The sequence below is a fragment of the Miscanthus floridulus genome, chromosome 14 (assembly GCF_019320115.1).
Source record: "Miscanthus floridulus cultivar M001 chromosome 14, ASM1932011v1, whole genome shotgun sequence".
In the NCBI taxonomy this organism is placed as follows: Eukaryota; Viridiplantae; Streptophyta; class Magnoliopsida; order Poales; family Poaceae; genus Miscanthus; species Miscanthus floridulus.
Window position 1 is genome coordinate 64,366,243 of NC_089593.1, and position 22,701 is coordinate 64,388,943.

General features: G+C 46.6%; 1 protein-coding gene and 2 pseudogenes across 1 annotated transcript; all 3 read right to left on the reverse strand.

The window, feature by feature from the left end:
* Nucleotides 1–2,868: 2,868 nt before the first annotated feature.
* LOC136505134 (uncharacterized) lies at nucleotides 2,869–3,904 on the reverse strand (annotated as a pseudogene).
* A 246-nt stretch (nucleotides 3,905–4,150) lies between these two features.
* Nucleotides 4,151–10,790, reverse strand: LOC136505133 (uncharacterized). Its single transcript, XM_066500234.1, has 16 exons — nucleotides 10,230–10,790; nucleotides 9,944–10,138; nucleotides 9,666–9,836; nucleotides 8,992–9,385; nucleotides 8,775–8,893; nucleotides 7,795–7,872; nucleotides 7,491–7,631; nucleotides 7,326–7,370; nucleotides 6,925–7,091; nucleotides 6,762–6,840; nucleotides 6,606–6,688; nucleotides 6,350–6,479; nucleotides 6,132–6,264; nucleotides 5,512–5,660; nucleotides 5,001–5,196; nucleotides 4,151–4,693 (listed from the first exon to the last, which is right to left on the reverse strand). Exons 1-16 carry the CDS (start codon nucleotides 10,347–10,349, stop codon nucleotides 4,491–4,493), a joined length of 2,403 nt encoding a protein of 800 aa, XP_066356331.1. The 5' UTR covers nucleotides 10,350–10,790; the 3' UTR covers nucleotides 4,151–4,490.
* A 383-nt stretch (nucleotides 10,791–11,173) lies between these two features.
* LOC136505333 (pentatricopeptide repeat-containing protein At4g02750-like) lies at nucleotides 11,174–15,690 on the reverse strand (annotated as a pseudogene).
* Nucleotides 15,691–22,701: the final 7,011 nt, after the last annotated feature.

Sequence of the window (22,701 nt, forward strand, 5' to 3'; positions counted from 1 at the left end):
GGGTCGTGGGGGGATTTGGGAGACAGAGAGCCGGCGCTTTCAGAATGGAGGGAGGAAGAAGAAGGGGGCTGCGGCGCGGCTTCAAGAGTCCAGACCTCGGCGTTGAGTCGGGCCAGCGCCGAGTCTGGTGGCTCGGCGTTAAGTGACCCCGCACCGAGCTATTGGGCCACGAAGCGTTGTTGGGCCACCTATGCCAGCGCGCCGGATGGTGCCAATAGCTCGGCGTGTAGTCTCACCGCGCCGAGGTTGGGCCTGTGGCGTTGGCTGACACAACGCCGGCGTGTCGGACCCCATGCGCCACCGTGTCGCCGTCGACCGGGGTCGTCCGTGACGTGGCAAGACCTCGACGTCGTGTCAGTCGACGCCGACCCTCATACCTTGGCGTCATATTCTAAGACGCTTAAAAATGGTCTATTTTCAGCAAACGTTTTGGCATAGGTCTTTTTGTAAAAAATGTTTTCAAAAGAGACCAAAATGCAAAAATTTCACGGCTCCACTACCGTTTTTGCGTAAAACTAGAAACTTTGCAGGGAACCTATCCATACCCTCCTTTGCTCGCATGAATTTTGTACTCTTTTTTGGTACATCATATATAAAGATTCTTTAAATAAAAAAGAAATATTTTTTTAATGAATTTCATTTAGCAGTAATTGTTTTCAAGTGTATTATACCTAGCACATTCATTCCTAGTCTCAGTTAGAATTATAAGAGTCATAGCTCAATATTTGTGGAGAACTCCTTTATTTCTCGCTCCCCATTTTGTTTATCTTTCATATAAAATAGTAGCCAACTAAAACCTGTGTTTCAGTGTCTAAGATCCTATTTTAACAATAGACAATTCACTTCCTCTATTTAACACATTAGAGAAAAAGACTTACTCAACATTTAACCACACCTCTTCTCCAAAGACTAATTTAAGGCGGTTTTGCCACGCGGTATTTGCACTGTTTTACGGGATGCATCCTACCACTTTATAAGACAACCAAAGTTATCACCCCAAAAATGGGGAAACTAACCATTCTTATAGGAGGGGAAACCCTATTACAGATTTAGGCAAAAGTAGAAAAGCCACGAGTAAGTTATACATCCATGCCCTCCTTTTTTTCCTTGGGAATTTTGTGCTCTCTCTTTCTCTCTTTGTCAGGTACCGTCTCCAAAGTTAAAAGAGACAGTTTTGGACGAATTTCCTATCTGTTTCTTTTAAGATTATGAATTATAGCTACCACATCCATTCCATTCCATTTCTTGTTTCAAAAGCTTTCACCCGCACATAAAAAAAATGGGAAACAAACCATTCTTGAAGGGGAGATAACTCTCTATAACAAATTAGGCAAAAGTGAAATAACCCTTCTGATAGAAAAGCCACAAGTATAAGTGATAGCCATTATGGATATCTTTTCAAAAAAGAAAAGGAAAAGGGAATATTCTAGGAGGAAAAAAAAGGCTGGCAGGGGATCTCATGCTCGCTGCATCTTTCATTCATCAGAATTCAGAACAGCCGTGGCCTCAAACACAGATCCTTTGAGATCCTGGCCACATATTTTATTCTCCATCTGGGGCCTCTTCTTGCTCTGAAGTCTGAATTGAGCTGCTGGCTGTGGCCTGTGGCCTGAGAGCATTCTCAGACGAGAGGCAGGGAAGCCAGCAGCAGGACGCAGGGCTCCTTTTGGCATGACGGCTACGGCCGGCCCTCCTTATGGTTGTGGTTGTGGCTCACATCCCTCCTTTGGCTAACGACCATTTCTGTCTGATCTCCTAGCATCATCACCTCACGTAACTCCTCTACACTGACATAAAGGTGCCCGCAGTTTTCTGCATCGGCTCCGTTCGCTTCTCTGAAAAAACAAGCCGAAACACTGTTCCGGCTGATTCGTTGTGAGAGAAAAACACTATTCCGGCTGAAAAACAAACAAAAAAAAGAGACGGATTATAAGAGAAGCTGAAAAAAACAAGTTGAAAAGACGGGCTCGACAAGGCAGCCATATCATGTAGGCCCTGTTTGGAACACTGAAATTTTTTCTCATTTTTATGATTTTTCTGTGAAACTAGACTGGTTTTGAAAATTTTTCGTGTGGTTTCTGTGAAATTCCTGCTTTCCGGACGGAACTGTATTGATTTGGTGGAAATGGATCTTTATGAAACTATATATGTTGGAAATTAGTTGTTAAGAGATGGGAAATTTTGTCGATGAATCTGTATGTGCCAAGGCTGATGATGTAGATGTAGGTGCTTAAAACATTTGTGTGCTAGAAAACACTGATGCGGCTAACTGTGACGCGATCATGGAATGATCAGTGGCGATTGCGCTTTTGGTAGTCTTACAAGATTCTTTTTTTAAAGCAGAAAGGTTGTGCATTGGGAGAATATGTCAGCAACGACTAGCAGGCCTGTTCGGTTGGCTAGGTTCGTATCGTTGCTGGTTCGTGAAGAAGTATTGCTTGCTGGTTTGTGTGAGAGAAAAATACTTTTCTGGCTGAAAATTTACGATCGTTTACGACAAGCCACGACCAAACGAACAGGTCGTAGTCTGCTCGCATCTTCAGGTGTTTCATAGAAACACAGGTCTTGCTTTTTCAGTCCGTCCAGGCAGAAATGGGCCGGCAGTTGATGATCACTAGTGCTAGTCTTTGGCTTGGAAATAAAACAGAAATGACAAATCACTGTGCGTTCTCATTTCTTGGCAGCTGATGATCGCTAGTCATATGCTGCTTATTGATGCTGTAGTGTCTCTTTTTTTCAAGGAGAGAGAGAGAGAGAGAAACTTTTGTCAGCTATGCTGCATGAAACTAAAACCAAAATGAAGACATATATCACCACAGTTTATAGAACATTATCTGAAAATGAATAGATAACAAGCTCCTCTAACTCTTGACAGTTTAAATTTTAATACAAACATTTTGCTCAAACATGCAAAAAAAAGTTTAGCACACTACTGTTTTTTTTTCCAAAAAGAAGGGCACGCACATTCATTTTCATACGTCTTGTACTACTACTAGTACTAGTTGCGATGATCAATGTTGCCCAAGAAGACGCCCCACTTGGGCTCGGCGGCCTGCACGGAGCCGGCGCCGGCGGCGGGCAAGTCGACGGTGACCTCCCCCTCGGCGGCCTTCCCGCCGCTGGCGATGGCCGGGACCCCGGCGCGCTCGACGACGGGCCCCGCCGTCGTGTCGCCGCCGCCGCCGAGGGAGATCGGCAGCCGTGGCCTGACCTGCAGCGGGTTGAACAGCGACGCCCACAGGCTGAGCTGCTCCTGCCTTGTGGCGCCCACGTACGGCGGCACGAGCGCCGGGAATCCCCCCGCCGCCGCCGCTGGGGCCCGCGAACGCGTGCTGCAGTGCCGGGGACCGGGAGCCACGGCATCGACGCGCCGCCCAGCGGGAACACCACTGGCGGGAACCGAAGCCCGCTCGCCGCCGGCACCTGCACCGGCACCGGCATGGACATCGGCAGCCACTTCGCCTCGCCGAGAGCGTCCCCGGCCTCCCGGCCACCTGGCGGCCTCAGGCGCCTCCGCCACGTCGAGCACCGCCTCCTCCACCGCGTGCAGGCGCCTCGCCGCGGCCCCGCACCTCCCTTCGTGCGCAGCGACCAGGCAGAGCGCCGCGGCGACGAGGGCGGCCAGGCGGCAGCGGCCACGATGGTGGCGGTCCATCGCCGGTTGTTGCTGCTAGAGGCTGGTTTCTTGGCACGGCGTTCGTCGACGTGGTGCTGCACGGCGGAGGGCATCTCGATCGGTGCCTTTTATATCCCAAGCCATGGCCCATGGGGAGGTTTAGGTAGGGGTTCGTCGGAGACATGCACGATGGACGCGTGCATCCATTCGACGCCACGCCATGGTGCATTGGTGCTCGAGCTTGCTCTCCTACTCGCCTCCTAGCTGCTGCATGCAGTGTTGACCAAGGCTGCTGCTGTACTTGCAGCGTGACTTGACGTCTGTTCAGTTAGGCTATGCAATGCCCATGTCATTTCGTTTTTACAGTTTTACTGTCCGAACAAGCATCAGTAGAGCGGGTAATTAAGGATCGTATACACGTATTGATGCAGCTTGTAATGCGGGGGTAAACTTAAAGCTGCTGCAGGTAAACACACACAACCTAGGCGTGAGAAGTCGTGCCGTACACTACTCATTAGCTGAACAGTCGCAACACATCAAGCACTGCGTTACCAGATCAGAAACATCACGCCAAAATTTGCCAATTTTGCTGTCAGGATTACATGTCAAGCTGAGAAGAAAACAAAATTGCTGCCATCAGTAGGCTGACCGTCTGAGTATCGCTGCAAAATGAGCTTGGATTCAGCCGCTGTCCTCGCGGGCGTGTGATTTCTTTAACCAACCTCAGACAGACGGCACCACACAGCATCTCTGAAGTACCTTGTGCCTTTGTGGGCAGGCATCGATAGCTTCTCAGCTCAATGGATTTCCAACCGCATTTCCATTTTGCAACTCGCAAGTATACCATTGTATGAGGGGGCAGCTCTAGGATGCCTCACTCGTTTCCAACTGGCCGCTTCTCCAGTAACGATGACAAGAACGCGGAACAAAGTTTTGTGAGAGGCGGAAGAACATGAGACGATCCACTGAAAATGGTCTCCCAAGGCCTGTCTGAAGGGATGAATGGAACATCTGAGACCTCTTTCTTTGACTCCAGTTTTTGAAGCTCTCCATAAATAGAAGCGTAGCCGATTGGTGCTGAAACAACAGACAAGAGGTTCAGCACTTTTACGAAGTAGAAAGGAAAATGGGAGAAAATCATTTTTGCACAATGTACAAATCAACAAAAATCCTGCAAACAGCTTCTGGAAAAGCACAAACACATAACAAGCTGACATACTGATAGTGCATTGATACTATGTTTTGTTTGTTTACCAAAAATACCATCTGACTAACAGTTGCAAGTAACAAGGATTGTGCAGTCAGGACAATAGGTGAAAAGGTAGGCAGTGAAATATAAAAAGAATGCATTCAAGAACTATGTAACAAACCATACAATACTCACCAGGTTCCTCAGCTTGAATCTTCTTGTGCGTGTTCTTGCTAACGACCACCTCCTCAATCTTCCGGGGATCAAAGATGACGTATTCATGAGAACCATTTACATAAACCAGCAACACTGCCTCTTTGTCTCTCGAACTATCAGCATTTGCATCCAAAGAGACGTCACCTTTTACAAAAGAAATGCTGCCACCCGATGCCTGAAAAAAAGTGACATTAACAAGAGCTGTCATTATCATTATGGTCCCTGGTCCATTGTGTGCTATCTAATAATACATGCAGCAAGAAATAAACAAACATGAATTTAAATAGAGAACTAAATGAATGAATAAGCAACTAAACATACTATGCTATCTAGCAATACAAGTACAAACCTGACAATATTTAAAAATACCAAGAGCAAAATAAGTCCCTTAAAGTACATCTCGATAGAGCAATATCCCCAAACAAGTTGAGACGAGCAATATCCCCAAACAAGTTGAGATGACAAAATCAATAACTAAGATGGGACGTACCTTCTTTACCGACCAGGAGGCAATGGGGTTTGGGCTTTCTGCATCAAAAAGTAGAATTACTCCGTCTTGCTGTGTTGATGTTTCTCCATCAGGACAGTTCAGAAGAGCAAGAACAGCAAACTCATTCCCATCTGGAGAGCAGCATGCAGCTGTACAAAGAAAATACAACTATGAAAATGAGAATGAGATCAAATGTGCTCGCTCACTGACAATAAATTAGTTTTCACAACCCCAACTGTCAGACAACACTTTAGAACACTAATACAGAGGACCAGCTCTACTGAGGTAATAACATTCAAATGTAACAGCAGCTTAAATGAGTTACTAGATTGTAATTTGGCAGCCTTTGAGGTTGGCCAGATTCATCACGGTGATCATGCATTCATGCTGAAATTGAATTAGACAGGGAAGGAGCAACAACAAATGTATCACAGATGTCAGGTAATCTTATGTGCTTCTGTTCCTCTGTAAGCTCAAATAAGGAACATGATCCACATGCAAGCATCAGAACTACAAATTGTGTTCTCAATACGACAAACACGAAAATGCCTTGTAAAAGATGCAGGGCCAGAAAGTATTGACTTAGATAGCATAAATTATGCTACTATCATAGTTTGTACCTTCTGCATAAATGCTGTAAGACCATTGCATGGAAAGATTTGAAACATTCCATAGAGCAATTTGGGGTCTCGAACTCTGACATAGAGACATCAAAAACACCGATGTCCCAACGAAAGAAAGATTTGTCACTGGCTGCAGATACAATAAATGACACATCAAACTGCTATTCTAAGGCAGAGGTAAAACATAAAAAATATGTAAAGGAATTATCAGATACCGATAGTGTTTCTGCAATGACACCAACAAGCGCGTTATTATCAGGATCCCACAATGTGATGACATTCTCGGCTGCAACTGCAAGAACAGATCCATCGGCTGAGAAGGCTGCTGATGTCATAGGTTTCTTCCTGCAAAATTTTAAACGCTCCAATATCATATGATGGAAGACTAAATGCATGTATGACTATTTTAGTGCTTTCTAATCATCAAACATTAACAGATATTGTTCAAACGTAAACAGATTCACAACTCACTTGTATGAGCCAACTGATTGGCATCTCCAACCAGAACAATTTCTTTCATCACTTGATTGTGAAGACAAACTCTGGACCCAAACCTACATAACAGAAAGACAGAACTTATGAATTGAGGAAACAGAGCATCCTCTCCAAGGTAACAGCCATGCACACCTTAAAGTTACCACCAAAAGAAGAGCTCACAGCCATATTCCTTCCAGGACGGAAAGCAACAGAAGAAACCCCAGCATCACTGTATGAAAGATTAAATATAAAAGTTAGAACAAATCATACTTTCATTTTGTATCTATCAGCAGCCTTATAAACATGAATCAACCTGTGAGGCTCATAAATGATGGTAGACAAACAATAATGTCCAGCTCTAGACCCATGATTCCAAAATTTCAGTGTAACAAGACCACCTAATTCTTCTTCAGGAAGCTTGACATCCACAGTGCACATCAAATTGCCATCGATTGACAATGAAACCAAGGAAATGTACATCTGTATCAAAGGGAAAAAATGGAACATGTCAAAAGCTAAGGTTAAATTCTGAATACCAAACAAGAAGAACAAATTATTCAAGCATGGTAACTAGTAGAAATTTATTTTTACTGCAACAGGGCAACCAAAAGTAATTAAGGAGTGGTGCCAAATGTTTGGCACATGTAAAGAGAGATAAACAAAGAAAAAAAACTATGTGGCTAAAAATAAACACGTGAAAAGGAGGTATCTTACCGTGATATCATCATTAGGCTGAAAATTCCTCTCACATACTTGCATCTGAAAAGATTAACAACATTATGGTTAGTTTGAGTAAAAATGCCAATCATGCGAAACACCCACCAATTGATACACTGCCCAAAGGAGGATGGAGTAAACATGAGAACTTAATTCGCTTACCTCTGAAACCTCAGCGTTCTCAAACAAATTGTAGAACTGTATGCAGTAATCTTCCGTTGGTATAGCAACAAGTCTATTAGTATAATCAAATCCATACACAGCTCGATCAGCTCCACCCAAGTTCGGGGAAGCAACTGGCAGCTAAAGAGAAAAATACAGGGAAAGTTCACCACAAGATCATGACCATACAATAAAATTACATTTCATTAGAAAGAACAAAAGCCAGATACAGTAAAATCACAATGCATTTTTTTTTGGGGGGGGGGGGGGGGGGGGGGGGGGCGGCTGCATATATATTACAAACCTTGATTCCAGCAATAGATCTCATGACCTCCATATTAGGCATTTTTAGGAGATGTACTTGATTATTTGTACATGACACCTGAAATACAAACAACAGCTAACATTCACACAGCGGGCAGGAAAATAAACAGACCATATCAAAGATGCAGCTTGCAACACAGTCATGACTCATGAGTAACTTAACCAGTCCTATATCAGAAATAATTTATGAATCATTCTAGAACAATTATATATGAAAGCAGGGCCATATTTTACTTCTCTGCCAGCTCTAATAAAAACTATTTAACCATTTCTTTATACTAAGGCATACATACATGCATATCTTTAGTGATGTTAACCATAGTTAAATTTCACAGCACTAGCAGGCATTCACTCAACAATCTGGAAGCTGTCAACATTCTTGCATAGGATACTCACACAAACAACTTCTTTTATAAGTTACCTTTTTCTTGTATGATGAAGCAAGCAGGAAACAGACTTAAATCAGTAATTACTCGCATATTCGTGTAGCAAGGGAAAATAAGGGGTCACAAATGGTCATTTCAACTATTAATCTTCAATATAGAAAACTGCCTAGTGATCAAAGCATAGATGCAGGTTTTACTAGAATATTATTTCAAGCAAATTCAGGGGGTAAACTATGGAGGGAACTTGAAATTATTTATCTAAACTATAATGCATAAGAAAGCAAGGAATAGTAACAGTATGAGATCCATGCATGACCGTATATAATAAACTTGTTAATGTATTTCTCTCTACTCTAGACTTGGGCATCTGGTGGTCTCACTTTTGTACTATTATTATTTTGATTCTAATTGATTAGTGACATGACATCTGCGCAATGCTGGAACATTAATTAAGCACTAAACTCATGTGGCATTCTGGAATACAGTTACCAAAAACTTCATAAATCAACAATAGGTATTGGGTTCTTGTAAAGCACAACAAAGGATAGTTAAGAGACACAAGAAGGATACTTACACAGGAAATGGAAGAATCTGGAGAATCTACAAAGAACAAAAGAGGAGACCCCAGACGTGGTTTATACCTTCTCTTTCCAGTATCTAGTTGCCACACAACAATAACTCCCTCCAAACCACCTAAAATAGAAAAATTGTCATTGAGAAGTACAGGTATTCCAGTTAAAAACTGAGTTAACTTGACGTACACAGAAGGTAAATGAATCAGTAAGCCAAACCTGAGAACAAGTATGCTCCGTCAGAAGAAAATTTGAGAAACTTCACACTGCTTGAATGCCAATGCCATGTCGTGCAAGTATCTGCATCATCATCACCCCTAACACCATCCCTTCCTTCATACTCTTTCGATTTTACACTACTTTCAGAGAACTTTGAATTTCCAAAACATCTCCAAATCAAGATCCGCCCTGTTACATCACCACCAGCCACAGTTCTCTCGGTTGGATGGAAAGCCAGAGTGGTCAACTGTTTGGTGTGATGGAGCTTTATCTTCCTCATTTTATCAGGCTTGAAATCTTGCATTGGTATGCTCCATATATGTAGCTTTCTTTTATTTGTAATGCCCAAGAATTCTCCAGAACTACTTGCAACGATATTTTCTGGTTTACGTGTCTGTTTAGATCAGAGCAAGTAGTGCAGGGAAGTAAGTTTTGAACACTAAAAAGGTAATAACATTATCACATTTTCAAGAGAACTCTGTAATCCCTAATTGAAAATTTACGTCTTATATTCAATTCAAATACCAAGACTATTAGCAATTTCATGGATATTCAACTTACTATTTCTAGCATAACTGTCCATTTAAAGTACATTAAATACCAAGATCAATTATGTGGAAAATTGTCAGATATTTAACAGTGACAAGAGAAGGTATAAAGATTAAAAACCTCACCTCAGCCAGGAGACCACCCACTTGACGCCCCTTCGTCAGGTCATAAATTCTCATCTTCCCACGCAACGCTTTTGCTTCACTTGCCAGCTTACTCGTATCTTCCACAGAGATGAATGCAAAGGGAGTCGACACCTCGGCTCCTTTTGAGGTCCTACATATGTTACGAACCACCTGCACTCACAAAATCAAATGATAAGCACGCACATTGGCAGAATTAATCTCGAATTCTCTCAGCTCAGCATAAAAATCAATTAATAACCAGAGCAGGTTGAGCTTACCATGGAGTGGACGGGGAGCCCGACCTGGACCTTCCGCACCACCTCCGCGGCCAGGAAGTCCCAGTAGATGAGCACCCCGTCGAGCCCCGCCGTCCAGCAGTAGCTCGCGAGCTTGGCCGCCGCGGTGGGCTGCGCTGGCGGCGCCATCACCACCACGGCGGTGACGTCCCCCTCGTGCCCCTCCAGCTCCGACACCTGCGACACACCAAAACACCCCAACAGTGACAATCCCGCACCCCACCAATTTCATTCAGCGGAGACGGCGGCGCGCGGGGCGGGGGCTTACCAGCATGGCGGTGGCGGTGCTGAAGACGGAGACGGCGCGGCCCGAGCAGACGAGGAGGAGGCGCCCGTCGGCCGAGAAGGCCGGCGGAGCGGAGACGTAGCTCTGGCCGCCAGTGATCATGGCGGCGGCGGCGAGGAGGCGCTAGGGTTTTCGGGGGGTCCAAGTCCGAGTGGGAATGGAAGGGGGGAGGGAGAGAGTAGGGTTTTGGGCCTTGGTTTGCGAAGCCGAAGCCGCAAGGCGAAGAGTGGCTCTGAACGGGTTACGGGTCCAGACCCGCTTCGAGTTTGGGCTGTAGGATGATGATGGATTGGGCCGAGCTCGATTGTCGCTGTCGATGGGCCGGGCCGGATTACGACAGCATGCAAGAATGACGTCCAGTGCTCACAGTGCGTCACTGCCGTGTGCCGATAAGGACCTGCAGCTGGTTGGCATGTTTGCTACATGACTGAGATTCCTTTCATTGTACATCTGTTATTTTGGTTGCTGTTTTTTGCTAACTGACTACACTTGCAACACAATGTTCCTTCAGCAACAATATGCTCTTCAGCAGATCAACAACAACAACAACATAGCCTTTTAGTCCCAAGCAAGTTAGGTAGATTAGAGTTGAAACCCACCAAGAGCCAAAGTCACGGTTTAAACACTTCAATAACTCTTCAGCAGATACCTAGTAATAAAAAAAATTAACAACACTGCTAAAAAAATGAAATAGAAACGTATTAAAAATGCAACGAACTGAATTGATAAAATGATTTCTTCAGTTAAAAGTACAAGAATTCAAAGCCTTGGCAGCTACAAGTCTGCAACTCTTTCTTGAATTGGTGTAGCAGCTATTGGGTGAATAGCTTCAAGATTCTTGGATCATTTTATATAAACTAAAAGAAACAAAAATGATGCGGGAAAAAAGATGACATTGTCACTGGAGAAATAATGTGGACAGATACTATTTGTTACATGGACAAAACTTGAAGAACAATCATAAAATCCTTGCTTCTGGAGATGGTCCCATGATTTTGACTCGAAGATAAGCCAGAACTAAATTGCCTTCAAGTGGAGACAGAGCATGGAAAAATTAATTTTGCTACCATCTAATTACTAAAGTCATATGAAACAGGGTCATGATATTTAGTACTGATAGGCACATCATTGATCTCACTACTAATTGCTTGACGCAACAAAATAAAAATATCCTGCATAAACAGAGGACAAATTTTGTTTTAGGTGCTGCAGAATGCAGTCTCAATTCCCCAATTTCAGTTTACCCTGATCGATTTTGAACACTGTTTTGCACAAGCATATGAATTCTGGAGAGATTGTGCAGTAAGTGGACTCGATCTTGTAAATTAATGGCTTCAACTGACTACTAGTACTGCTACTGATATAGCGGAAACTCATGGCAAAATTCAAATTTTATTTTCCTTGTATGCTAAGACTAGGTGAAAATTGAGATGCCGCATGAGAAGAGAAAAAAGAAATATGATGTACCATTTAAATTAATTTAAGCTCTGCAAAATCTCCAATCAGTTCGCTAGAAAAAGAGGTCATAGCAATGGCACCTCAATTCAGAATGAAACTTAATAATCCTAGCAGAAAAGAGAGATTCAGGACCTATCACTGAACGTATGAATGAAAGATTCAGGACTCATCACTGAAAATGGACAAAGGAGATCCTGGAGCAAATATATAGGGAGCTCCATGAAAAACAGTTAATCCACACAGTCAGTAACCACTCCCCATCACCACCCACTCTCTCAGTCTGCTCACAAGATCATGCTGTAAAACTGAAATATGGAAATACCTTGCAGAAGCTAAGTCAATCTTGTCAATCATGGCTGCAGTTTCATACTAGTACTGATACTGCTATAGTGGGAAATTATTGGGAAAAAAAAATAGAGTTCATTTTCCTTGTATGTGAAGATAAAGGTGTTCAATTTCATCAATGGTGCTACATTATTAAAAATAGTTCCATTGTCACAGGCAAGAGGTTTGATATCCTCACAGTTACATTGGTAACAATGGGAGATGATAAAAGGAGAATACGGGATATCCTAGCTAAGGGATGCAGTTCATGACCTTGACCATTCCAGTTCCAATGTCAGGCTTGATATCCTCAGTCAGCCATTCTATAAATTTGACTCTGCAAATAGGTAACATAAAAAAGTACCAGTTAACATTAAGTAGGCAGTCAGTTTGGTCCTAGAACTAGAACTACCATCAAAGATCAAAGTTCAAACCAAAACACACCATGAAAATGTGAAATGAATTAGATTTCATAGAATTAATTCAGAGCAAGACACCTTTTCCAATCACCACCCATTCCCTTAGTCAACCCCCCCCCCCCCCCCCCCCCCCCCCAAACTCTCGCGAAGAATCAAAAAACACCGCTCATAATCAGAAAACCAAAACACTAATACTCCCAATCCACTACTCCGTCGTGAAAATGCTGCACATATTGGGGGAAAAGTCATGCTGGAATAGATGATTCAGAAGCAGTTTGTGTACCTTCTCAACCTCTGCCGCTTGGCAAAATCCACCACCACTGGTCGAGATGGGAAACAAGCTCAAGACTGGAGTGGAATCACGACAGCCACACACAATCACTTACACAGTTACACATGTGGATCTCGACCAGATAAACCCCACCATGGGCACCAGTTTCCAGCATGAACCAAAAGTAAAGAAAAAACAGAGGACAGCACATAATTCAGCCCAAAAACAAAAATGAGCAAACAAAAAGAAAAATAATAGCACAATCTTAAAGTAACCCAGACCACAAAAGTCTAGGTGAAAAAGAGTAAGAATAATAGCCACTAAGTTAGAAATTCCCTTTTCATTAAAGTTGTACAAAACCCTGCTGTGCCCACTCTTCACCTACACTATATGATTTCCTCATTGGCAGGGCGTGAGATTAAAAGGTGAGGCTGGTTCAGACAACAGCCCTAAATTTTGTACCAATGCACTATGAGTGAAAACCTGCACTGGCATCACTGGGTAAATCATTGGACTATAAGGCCTATGTTGATCCAGCTAAACCAGGTGGCTTATTTGCTCCCTTCTCTTTGATTGAAGCCCTAGCCTTTTCAGCTTCGTCCCACTTACCTGCTTCAGCACTGATGTTTGACAGCAGCACATAATTTGAGGCCTTGCGAGGTTCCAATTCAGACAACTTCTCAGCAGCCAGCCGTGCAAGCTCATGGTTCTTGTGCATCTGGCACGCTCCAAGCAATGCACCCCAGGCACCGGCATTTGGTTGGATCTGCATTCCTTTCACAAGTTCAAATGCCTCGTTCAGTTTCCCAGCTCTTCCAAGCAAGTCTGCCATGCAAGCATAGTGCTCAGCAACTGGCTACAGTGAGTACTCCTTTGTCATTGAGTTGAAAAAACCCAATCCTTCGTCGATCAATCCAGCATGACTGCAAGCTGACAAGATACCAACAAATGTGACTTCATCAGGTCTAACACCATTGGCTTCCATTTCCCAGAATACTGAGATTGCTTCAGTCCCTTGACCGTTAGAAGCATAGCCATCAATCAATGCATTCCATGAAACAATATCCTTGCCTACCATCTCATCAAAGATTTGCTTTGCTTCCAATATCCTCCCACACTTTGCATATGTGGAAATCAAGGCATTTCCAGCAAATGAATCGTTGATATGGCCACTCCTAACAAGAAGACTGTGGAGTTGCCTCCTGACATGGAAATCAGCCAGGTTTGCACATGCTCTGAGACAGCTTGCATAAGTAGACCAGTCAGCCCTATTTGTGCCCCTTCTCATGAGCATGAAATGATGAAGTGCATCAACAAAGAGGCCATTCTGAACAAATCCAGAGATAACTGAATTCCAAGATACTGTATTTCTCCTGCTCATGCTCCTGAAAATACCGATTGCCTTGCGCATTTGGCCACCCTGAGCATAGCCAGCAATCATGGTGTTCCAGGAAACCGTATCCTTATTCGGCATTCGCTGGAATAACAACATCGCCTCTTCAAGCATTCCACATTGGACATAACCAGAGATCATGGTATTCCAACACACTGTGTCATGCACCTCCATTCCATCAAAAATCTGACGAGCATCATCAACCATGTTGCGCTGTAAATAACCATGCATCAGCGCAGTCTTTGCTGCCACACAGTTGAAAGACATCTTGTCAAGAAGATCCTTCGCTTCTTCGAGTTTCCCAGCATGTGCTAATCCGCTTATTATTGTTGTCCATGAGATCGAGTTCTTACCTGGCATCTCATCGAACAGCTTAGAGGCCTCCTCTAGGTGCAAGAGGCGCACATACCCATCAAGCATCACGTTCCAAGCCACAACATTTCGCTCGGGCATTCTGTCAAACAGGTCTCTAGCATCACTGATCCTCCCCGCTCGGCAATAGCCATTGAGCAAGGTCACCCAAGAGATGACATTAGGTGATTCGATCCTTGCAAAGAAGCTAGAGGCCGCATCCAAATCTCCAGCTCGCACAAAACCCTCCAGCATCAAATTCCAGGACACCATGTCCTTCTCCACCATCTCGTCGAAGAATTGCACTGCTCGTACCATTTCCCCACTCTGAGTGAGCCCTGCCAGCGCTGAGTTCCATGAAAATCGGTCCGGGGCCGGCATCTCCCGCAGCAGCTTCACCGCATCATCGAACCTGCCGTTCTTGGCGTACCCGGAGATCATGGCGTTGTAGCACGCCGTGCACTTGTCGCCAGGCATTCGGTCCAGCACGTCGCGGGCGAGCTCGAGCTCCCCCCCGCGCGCGTAGCAGGAGACCATCACCGTCCACGAGAAGTCGTCCCGGCCAGGCATCCCGTCGAACAGGCTCTGGGCGTCCGTGACGCGGCCGTGGTCCGAGAGGGCCGCGATCATCGCGTTCCAGGAGACGGCGTTCCTGCTGGGCATCCCGTCGAAGAGGGCCCGGGCCTCGTCGATCCGCCCGTGGCGCGCGAGCGCAGAGAGCATGGCGTTGTAGGTGACGGTGTTGCGGCGGGGCATGGAGTCGAACAGGCGGCGCGCCGCCGCCAGCTGGCCCGACCGCGCGAGGCGAGTGAGCTCCTGGTTGCTACAGGAACACTGCGGAGGATGCCGCCGCCGCGGTGACCTTGGCCATTCCCGCGGCGGCCATGGGCGGGGAGCGAGCGCCGGCCGGCGTCAGCCGCTCGCTCTGACGCACTGGGCGCGTGTGGCAGACTGGCGGTACCGGAAACTGGAAGGAAAATGTGAGATTTTTTTTTTTTTCTGAGAAAAAGGGTTAGATTTCATTAAAACATGAAGTTTTACGTCCAGCTGGCACTCCTGAAAGTAACAAAAATTATAGATGAGTTCGCTGAAGGAGCACCCAGAGACCATCACCGTCGCCGACTGTTGTTGTCGCAAGCCATATCTTCCCCGCCTCCCGCAACTAAGAAGACCTCAGATGAAGTTCATGGCCGGATCCCGAATCGATGAAGAGTCAACTTTTTAAAAAGGCCATCAGTAGCACGCCGAAAGCATGCAGGTTTATCCGCTGAATGCTCAAGCCAAACCTTGATTTTACCAGGATCAGAAGCCGGTCGTCTCACCGGCCAACTCCAGCCGACAAGCAACTGACCCTGCAAGGGGATCGAAGAACACCAAGCCGTGCAAATGAGAAGGAGAAGTAACCTCACAAGGCAATTCCACTCGACGCCACAGCCATCAGAATCACCTTGAAGGGTCAAACCAATCCTCCAGGCTCTAGCAACCACATCGAGGGCTATGGTGCCGGCGCCGCCACTGACGATATGGGCACGGATGGTGCAGTGAAGCTCACAGAGGATTCGAACACCAACGCAGAAGAAAACATCGTTGGTGCTAATCCCTCTGCATATAACACCATTATCGTGCACCGCACGTACAAGGACAGACACCTGGCTCCAACCACCTCCGACATAGGAGTCCAAAAGGAAACAAAAGAGTCCCGAGGAGCATCCCCCGAGAACAATTCCAACCTAAGGCCCCGTTTAGTTCCACTTCATTTTGCCAAATTTTTCAAGATTCCCCGTCACATGGAATCTTTGGACGTATGCATGAAGCATTAAATATAAATAAAAAATAAAACTAATTACACAGTTTAGACGAAATCCACGAGACGAATCTTTTAAGCCTAATTAGACTATGATTGGACACTAATTGCCAAATAACAACGAAACGCGCTACAGTTGCATTTTGCAAAAAAATTCGCATCTAAACTGGGCCTAACATTATTCTTGGGAAGAACAGAAACCAAGGTACAGAACCAAGCACGTCGATGACACCATTGCCGAAACCATCGACATGGCCACCTTAGGAGGAGAAGATCCACACCACAACCATGTCGAAGAGCTTTTCCTCAACGAGGAAAACCCCACAACAGACATGGATCGGAAGGAAAACTAACATAGCTCTAAAAAACACATACTATAGCTAAGTATATACACTCATACCTTAACTCCCCGGTTCCTCGCACCTCCAGGGCTAAGAAGGCCACCCGAGGTGCTAGGGAACCGACAACAATGAGCCGGATGGAAGGAACTCCTTTTTCGTCGCTACAGTAGTGAGCAAAGGAGGAAGAAGACTATGGAGAGGAGAAAGATTTGCAGGAAACTGGAATGGACTGGGCTTACTCTTTGAAGGCATGGCCCATGCATGTGCCATGTAGAAAGGCTGGAAAGTGTTTGGGCTGTGTGTGTTGAGGCCTTTATGCAGGGCAGAATCGATAGGATTTTCTGAATATTTTTATATGTTTTTATTTCCACTAAAAAATAATATTTTTATTTAAATTTATGTTCAGCAAAAAATAGTTGTTAGAACCAAAAAAATTATAGAATTATATATCTTCTGTTGACAATTGATTTGGTGATATGTAAATATAGCCAAGTGAAATATCATCATCTCAATATTGTAAACTAATTTTAAGAGTTCTAAATTACCAAAGTCATTTAAGGATTAATAACAAGCTATCATTACATGTATTTACTATGTGTTTGGCCTATTATTTCATATGACCAGCAAGCTTAAAATAACACCCAATTCATTCGCTCAAAGGTAAAGATGATGGTCATGCCATGTTTATGCAGTAATTATTGGCTTAACACTGAGGGGTTACACTCGGCGGTGGGGCGGGCCACGACTTGGAGCGCTCCCACGAGCTCAGCGCTGAGGCGTGAAGTGAAGAACCAAGACCATGAAGGCTTCATCAAGTCATCAGAGAAGGGGGAGGGGGACATGACCTCTAATGGCATGGAGGAGGTGGAAACCTTTCAATGACCAAGTCCAGGAGCAAGACATGGGAAGCAGATGGGAAGTCCTTGAAGGATGGGAAGTCCTTGAAGGATGATAGGCCGAGGAAGCCTAGGAACTAGAAGCCCAACTCGTGAACGTTCAGACCTGAATGGGCCAAGTGATTGACGCTGCTTCCTTGCACTGAGTATAGCCTCCTGCATGTGGTATAAGAGCTAGAGCTCTGTAAGGAGAGGGCATCGATCGTATTGTATGAACTGAGACCAAACTCTTCCCCCCAAGTAATCGGATATCGTCCAATCCCTACCTCTATTGTGCTTCCCTTCCTTGATCCTCTTCTCAAACTATTGAGTAGCTAACACATTGTGTCCGGTATCAGTATCAGGGATACCCGGAAGAAGGAAGCTAATGGCCGCGAACGCTAACTCCCTCGGATGGTCAAGAGCGTATCTTAGTCTCGCCCGGCTCCGAGGGCACGGGCTCCGTCTCGCCCGACCTCAAGGACACGGGATACGGGTCACCCGACCCCAAGGGCACGGGCTGGTCGGGCGAGAGCCCCGTCACGTCCGACCCCGAGGGCGCGGACTCCGCCTCACCCTGATCCCGAGAGCGCGGGCTCCGCCTCACCCGACCCGAGGGTGCGGGCTTCACCTCGCTCGACCCCTCCGGCGATGGGCCCGCCTCGCCCGATCCCGAGGTCGCGGGCTCCGCCTCGCCCGACCCCGAGGGCGTGGGCTCCGCCTCGCCCGACGGAGGTCCGTACCGCCCCAACCACTACGGTCTAAAAGTACGAGTCTAGGGTCAAACTTCTGACGCCAGAAGGGGAGCAACGCGTCTTAACGTGACTCGCGGCCACGACGGGCCACGTCTAAGCACGCACGTCGCCAACAGCATCGGACGTGCCAGCGCTGTGCTACCTACTTCCCGTACGGTCTCCAGCGGAGGCTTCAGCTAGCCATGCCATCCGCTAGGACAGAATGGAGCTCCACGACCAGCTGACGACGCCCGCGTACGGCGCCAGTGACGAACAGGGCCACGACGTGGAGCCGTCCCCATCGTCATCTACAGGGCCGACGGGACCCACGTAAAAGGTGATGGAAGATGTCGCAATCCCGGAAGCCTTCCTCTCCTCGTCCCTCTCTCTCTCTCTCTCTCTGATATAACCTGCATCTTCCCCTTCATCTATAAAAGGGGAAGCATGGCGCCCCACGGTGGAAGAAGGAGGGCATTCCCACAGATCTAACACGTCTAAGCGGCTGAAGTCTTAGGCACTCGACAGTAGACAGAGAGCTCAATCAGACTCACTCTTCTCACCCGAGACTTGGGACCTTATCCCTCTCTCGACGATAACACGAGCAGCAGTAGACTGGACGTAGGGATGTTCCGCCCGAACCCATCCGGAAAAAATGGATTAAACAAAACTAATCCTTGTAAGGAAGAAAAGAAAATATTGTTTTGCTTTCTCCAAGGAATAAATGAATGGAAGCCTCATTGTATTTGCAAGATATCTTGCAAGGAAGTTCCCAAATTGATAACATAAACCAGGTCCAGATCAGGTCAAACACAAATTGTAACAGATAATAAACCTGAGTTTTGCACTTTTCAAAAAAAAAGGGAGGGGGTGATAAAGCTAATACAGGATGTAAAAAAAGGTAGAATATGTAAAAACAAAAGCTAGCATAAAGTGGAACAAAAGTAGGATATAGCCCAGTGCATCCCCAACCTGTAGAAGTGAACTAAAGAACGCAGTAGCATGGGCATGGCAGCATGATTGATTGTACAAAGTAGGAACAAAAATGAGCAGTTGGCATGGAGAAGTCAAGTGTTGACACTTAGGAGTACATCATTTCGAATCACTAGGCGCTGGTAGTCCTCAAAGCCAGCGTACTCATTGAGCTCAGGATAGAAGTACCGTTCAAGAGACTCCTCATAGTGCTCAAAGTAACCCTCTTCAGAAAGAATGTCCGGAGGGCAGCACTTTGCCAGAGATGCATCGTCCAGGAGAAAATTGCATATTTGGGACCGTCGCGCTTCGTAGTTTTGGGATTCCAAACATCGACTTCGTAAAAATAGGCCTCCAAACGTTGGACTCGATTTACATGACATTATGTGTATTTTCTCCCTTTTATAATATGTATACTTGTATTTGACATCTCAGTGGGCAATTTTCTCCAACAAGTGAGATGAACAGGTAACATCAACGTCAGAGCAAATCACTTGGGATTTCATTTCTCTAATAGCAGCCGCGACATGAGACCCCTGCCTAGCTACATCTACATGATTCCTGGCTGGGCTGCGATGAATCACTGCCACCGCGCCGGCACCGACGGCGGCTGTTAGGCTCAGCACTTCCGTCCGTCGACGATGGCGAGGAGGCGCGCGATGCCTTTGGTCCACATCTTGTACTCCCGCTGGCTGCCACACTCGAACTCTATCACCCGCTGCTCTGTCCATCCGCAGGCCGAAGAAGCGCCGCTGCTCGTCGCCCTCCAGCACTGATCGGGGTTTACCTTTGCAGGTGTGCTTGAGGAGCTCGGTGCCCAGGAAGTTGTTCTCCTCGTCTAGAACCAGCTCGTCGCTGAAGCAACTGCTGCTTGTTGTTGCTCTCCAGCTCCCTTTGCTGCTGCTGCTGCTTCGTCTGCCCGTCGTGCTTGTGGTCCGCCATGCTGGTGATGCCCACCTCCTCCTTCCGACCACCGTGCCCTTCTCCACGGGGATCACCGCCGCGACAGTTCCACACCTCCTTGGGATCGCGTGGCCTGGTGCTCTGCGGCTGCTGCCTAGCCATGGGCGCCAGCGCCCAGGGCAAGCGAAGGGCCTGGCGTGGCGTCAGGAGGCTGGCCCTCCATGGCTGCCACAGGAAGACGGGATCGCAGCATGGGGAGGGCGGGGGCGGCCGGCGGCAGTACGAATAGATGGATGTTTCCATCGGTTACGGCGCGTCGGTCTCAACATATACGTATGATGGAGAAACACCCGAGGGCAGAAAAGGTTCACTGAGATGTCAAATATACGTATACAGATTATAAAAGGGAGAAAATACACATAATGTCATAAAAATCAAGAGTCCAACATTTGGAGACCTATTTTTACGAAGTCAATGTTTATAGTCCCAAAACTACGAAGCGCTACGATTAAAGTCCCAAATATGCAATTTTCTCATCGTCCAGTCTATCCAAGTTCCTGTCCATTAATAACTACAACAGAAAATCACAAAGTAACTAATCACAGAAGCAGATCAGCTGCTCCAACAGCACATGATGTGATGATGATGATAAGAGATACTGTACCTCGTAATCCCTAATGCGGTACAAAACCAGCCGCTCGAACAGCACATGCTGTAGCTCTTCTACATCACAAGAATAAGGATTCTTAGGGCAGTCCCAATGGTACATTGATGATGGATTCTATCCTCATTAAATGACTTACCACGTAGGTAAAACGCTGACATGGCAACGTAATTAATGAAGAAAGAGAGCAAAAATCATAGAAATGGTTTCTTCATGAAGAAATCAGGTCTACTCTTAACCCAATGCATCAAGAAACCATGAAATCGCCATTGGGGAGAAACCACCAGTTTCTAGAGAGCTCGTGTTGTACTCCCATTGGAGAAAGAAGATAGAGTTGAGAGAGAGAAAGAAAAAATAATTATTACTCATAGAAACCATGGGTTGAAAAACAGTACTTTTTTTTTGTGCGATATCCTATGTTATACAAACTACTCGTTTTTTTCATTGATGCCCTTAGGACCGACATATTTTAAATGCCTTAAGCAATATACGATACTCTCTCTCGGATGGTGTCATTTTCTAGGTCCAAGAGGGCTTGTACTTGCTCTCCTGCTCTTCCTCGTTCTTGTTCATGATCTTTAATCGTATGAACCCCAACCTTGTCAGAATGTGTGAGACCCAGCGGAACGAGGCACAATACGGTAGCACCGGCAGGATGTGGGCTGGGCCAAGTTTGCGTGGCACTGTAGAAGAGCTGAACCGAGTTAAAAGCCAGGGCCTGGGAGGTGAATAACTCTGGTGATCATCCTTATTGCGTGGCACTGTAGCCGTCCTCCGGGACCAGGGCCGTTTATCTTCATCCTGAGCAATTTCGCTGAGATCCACAGAAGAACCTGACTTGTTAGAATGTCCACCTTCATCATCTTCATCCTGTGCAATCTTGCAGTGATCTTCAGACGAAGATGGTTTTGGGCTTCATCTCAAGCTTTAGCACTGAGCTCGTTTCCTCCTCATCAAATGAACCTTTTTCCTCTTCTTCTACTGATTGGCTATTGTTGTGGCAAGCACGCAAACCCAATCGCCTAACACTTTCTACCAGGTACATCCGTACAGGTATCCATACCATAGATGAAGAGCTTTTCTTCTTCCCTGTTTTGGATACAACGCGCTTGCCCCCCTTCCTTCCCAGGGTGTGAGGCAGAAGAAGAAACCTCTCCTGCTTCTTGCAAAGTTGGGAAGGGTGCAGGTGCCGATCGCAACCCGCCGCCGCCGCCGCCTGCTGGAGAGGGTAGCAGGCGATTTGGCGGAAGAATACCACCTGCTGGATATGGTGGAGGGCGATTCGTCGCTCGTCGGAGCCCACTTGGAGGCGAATAGGAGGGAGAGGAGATCGCGTTGTCGACACGTGGGTGCGGTGCGGGGTGGTTACCCTTTCCTTTCCTGTTTCAGGCGATGCCGCCGCCGCCGCGATGGTGAGGGACGCAGGGAGCGGATGCGAGACGGACACGATGAGACGAAGGAACGGGAAAGGGCTTCGGTTGCCAGCGGCCCGGCAGTCCTCTCCTTTCTTCTCTTCTTGATTGGGCCTGTTGATCAAAACCTTTCCTTTTTTGGGCGGCCCAGAACGTATTTTCTGTTAGCCCAGTGGAAGTTTTTCTAAAGGAGGCCCAGCACGCTCAACGACCACGGCGCGCGCTTCGTGGAGGGCTGGAGGCGACCGTGGCGAGGTGGGAACTCGGCCGGTGGCACACCATGCGGACATGGTCAGCGGGGCGCGGTCAGAACGTGGCATGGCAGATCAGGGCGGCGCGCGTGCGTGCGGACTGCGGATGCGTCCGGCGGTCCGCTGGGGCGGCTCATCCGTCACCGGCGTCGACGGCTGCGTGTGCCCGTAGCCCTTGGGGTTTGGTTGCACGGGCCGCGGATCTGGCGGCACGCGGCCATGGCGTCGGGTGCTAACTGCTGGCCGTTTGCGCTGGCGACTGGCGACTGGCGGGAGGTGCAGCAG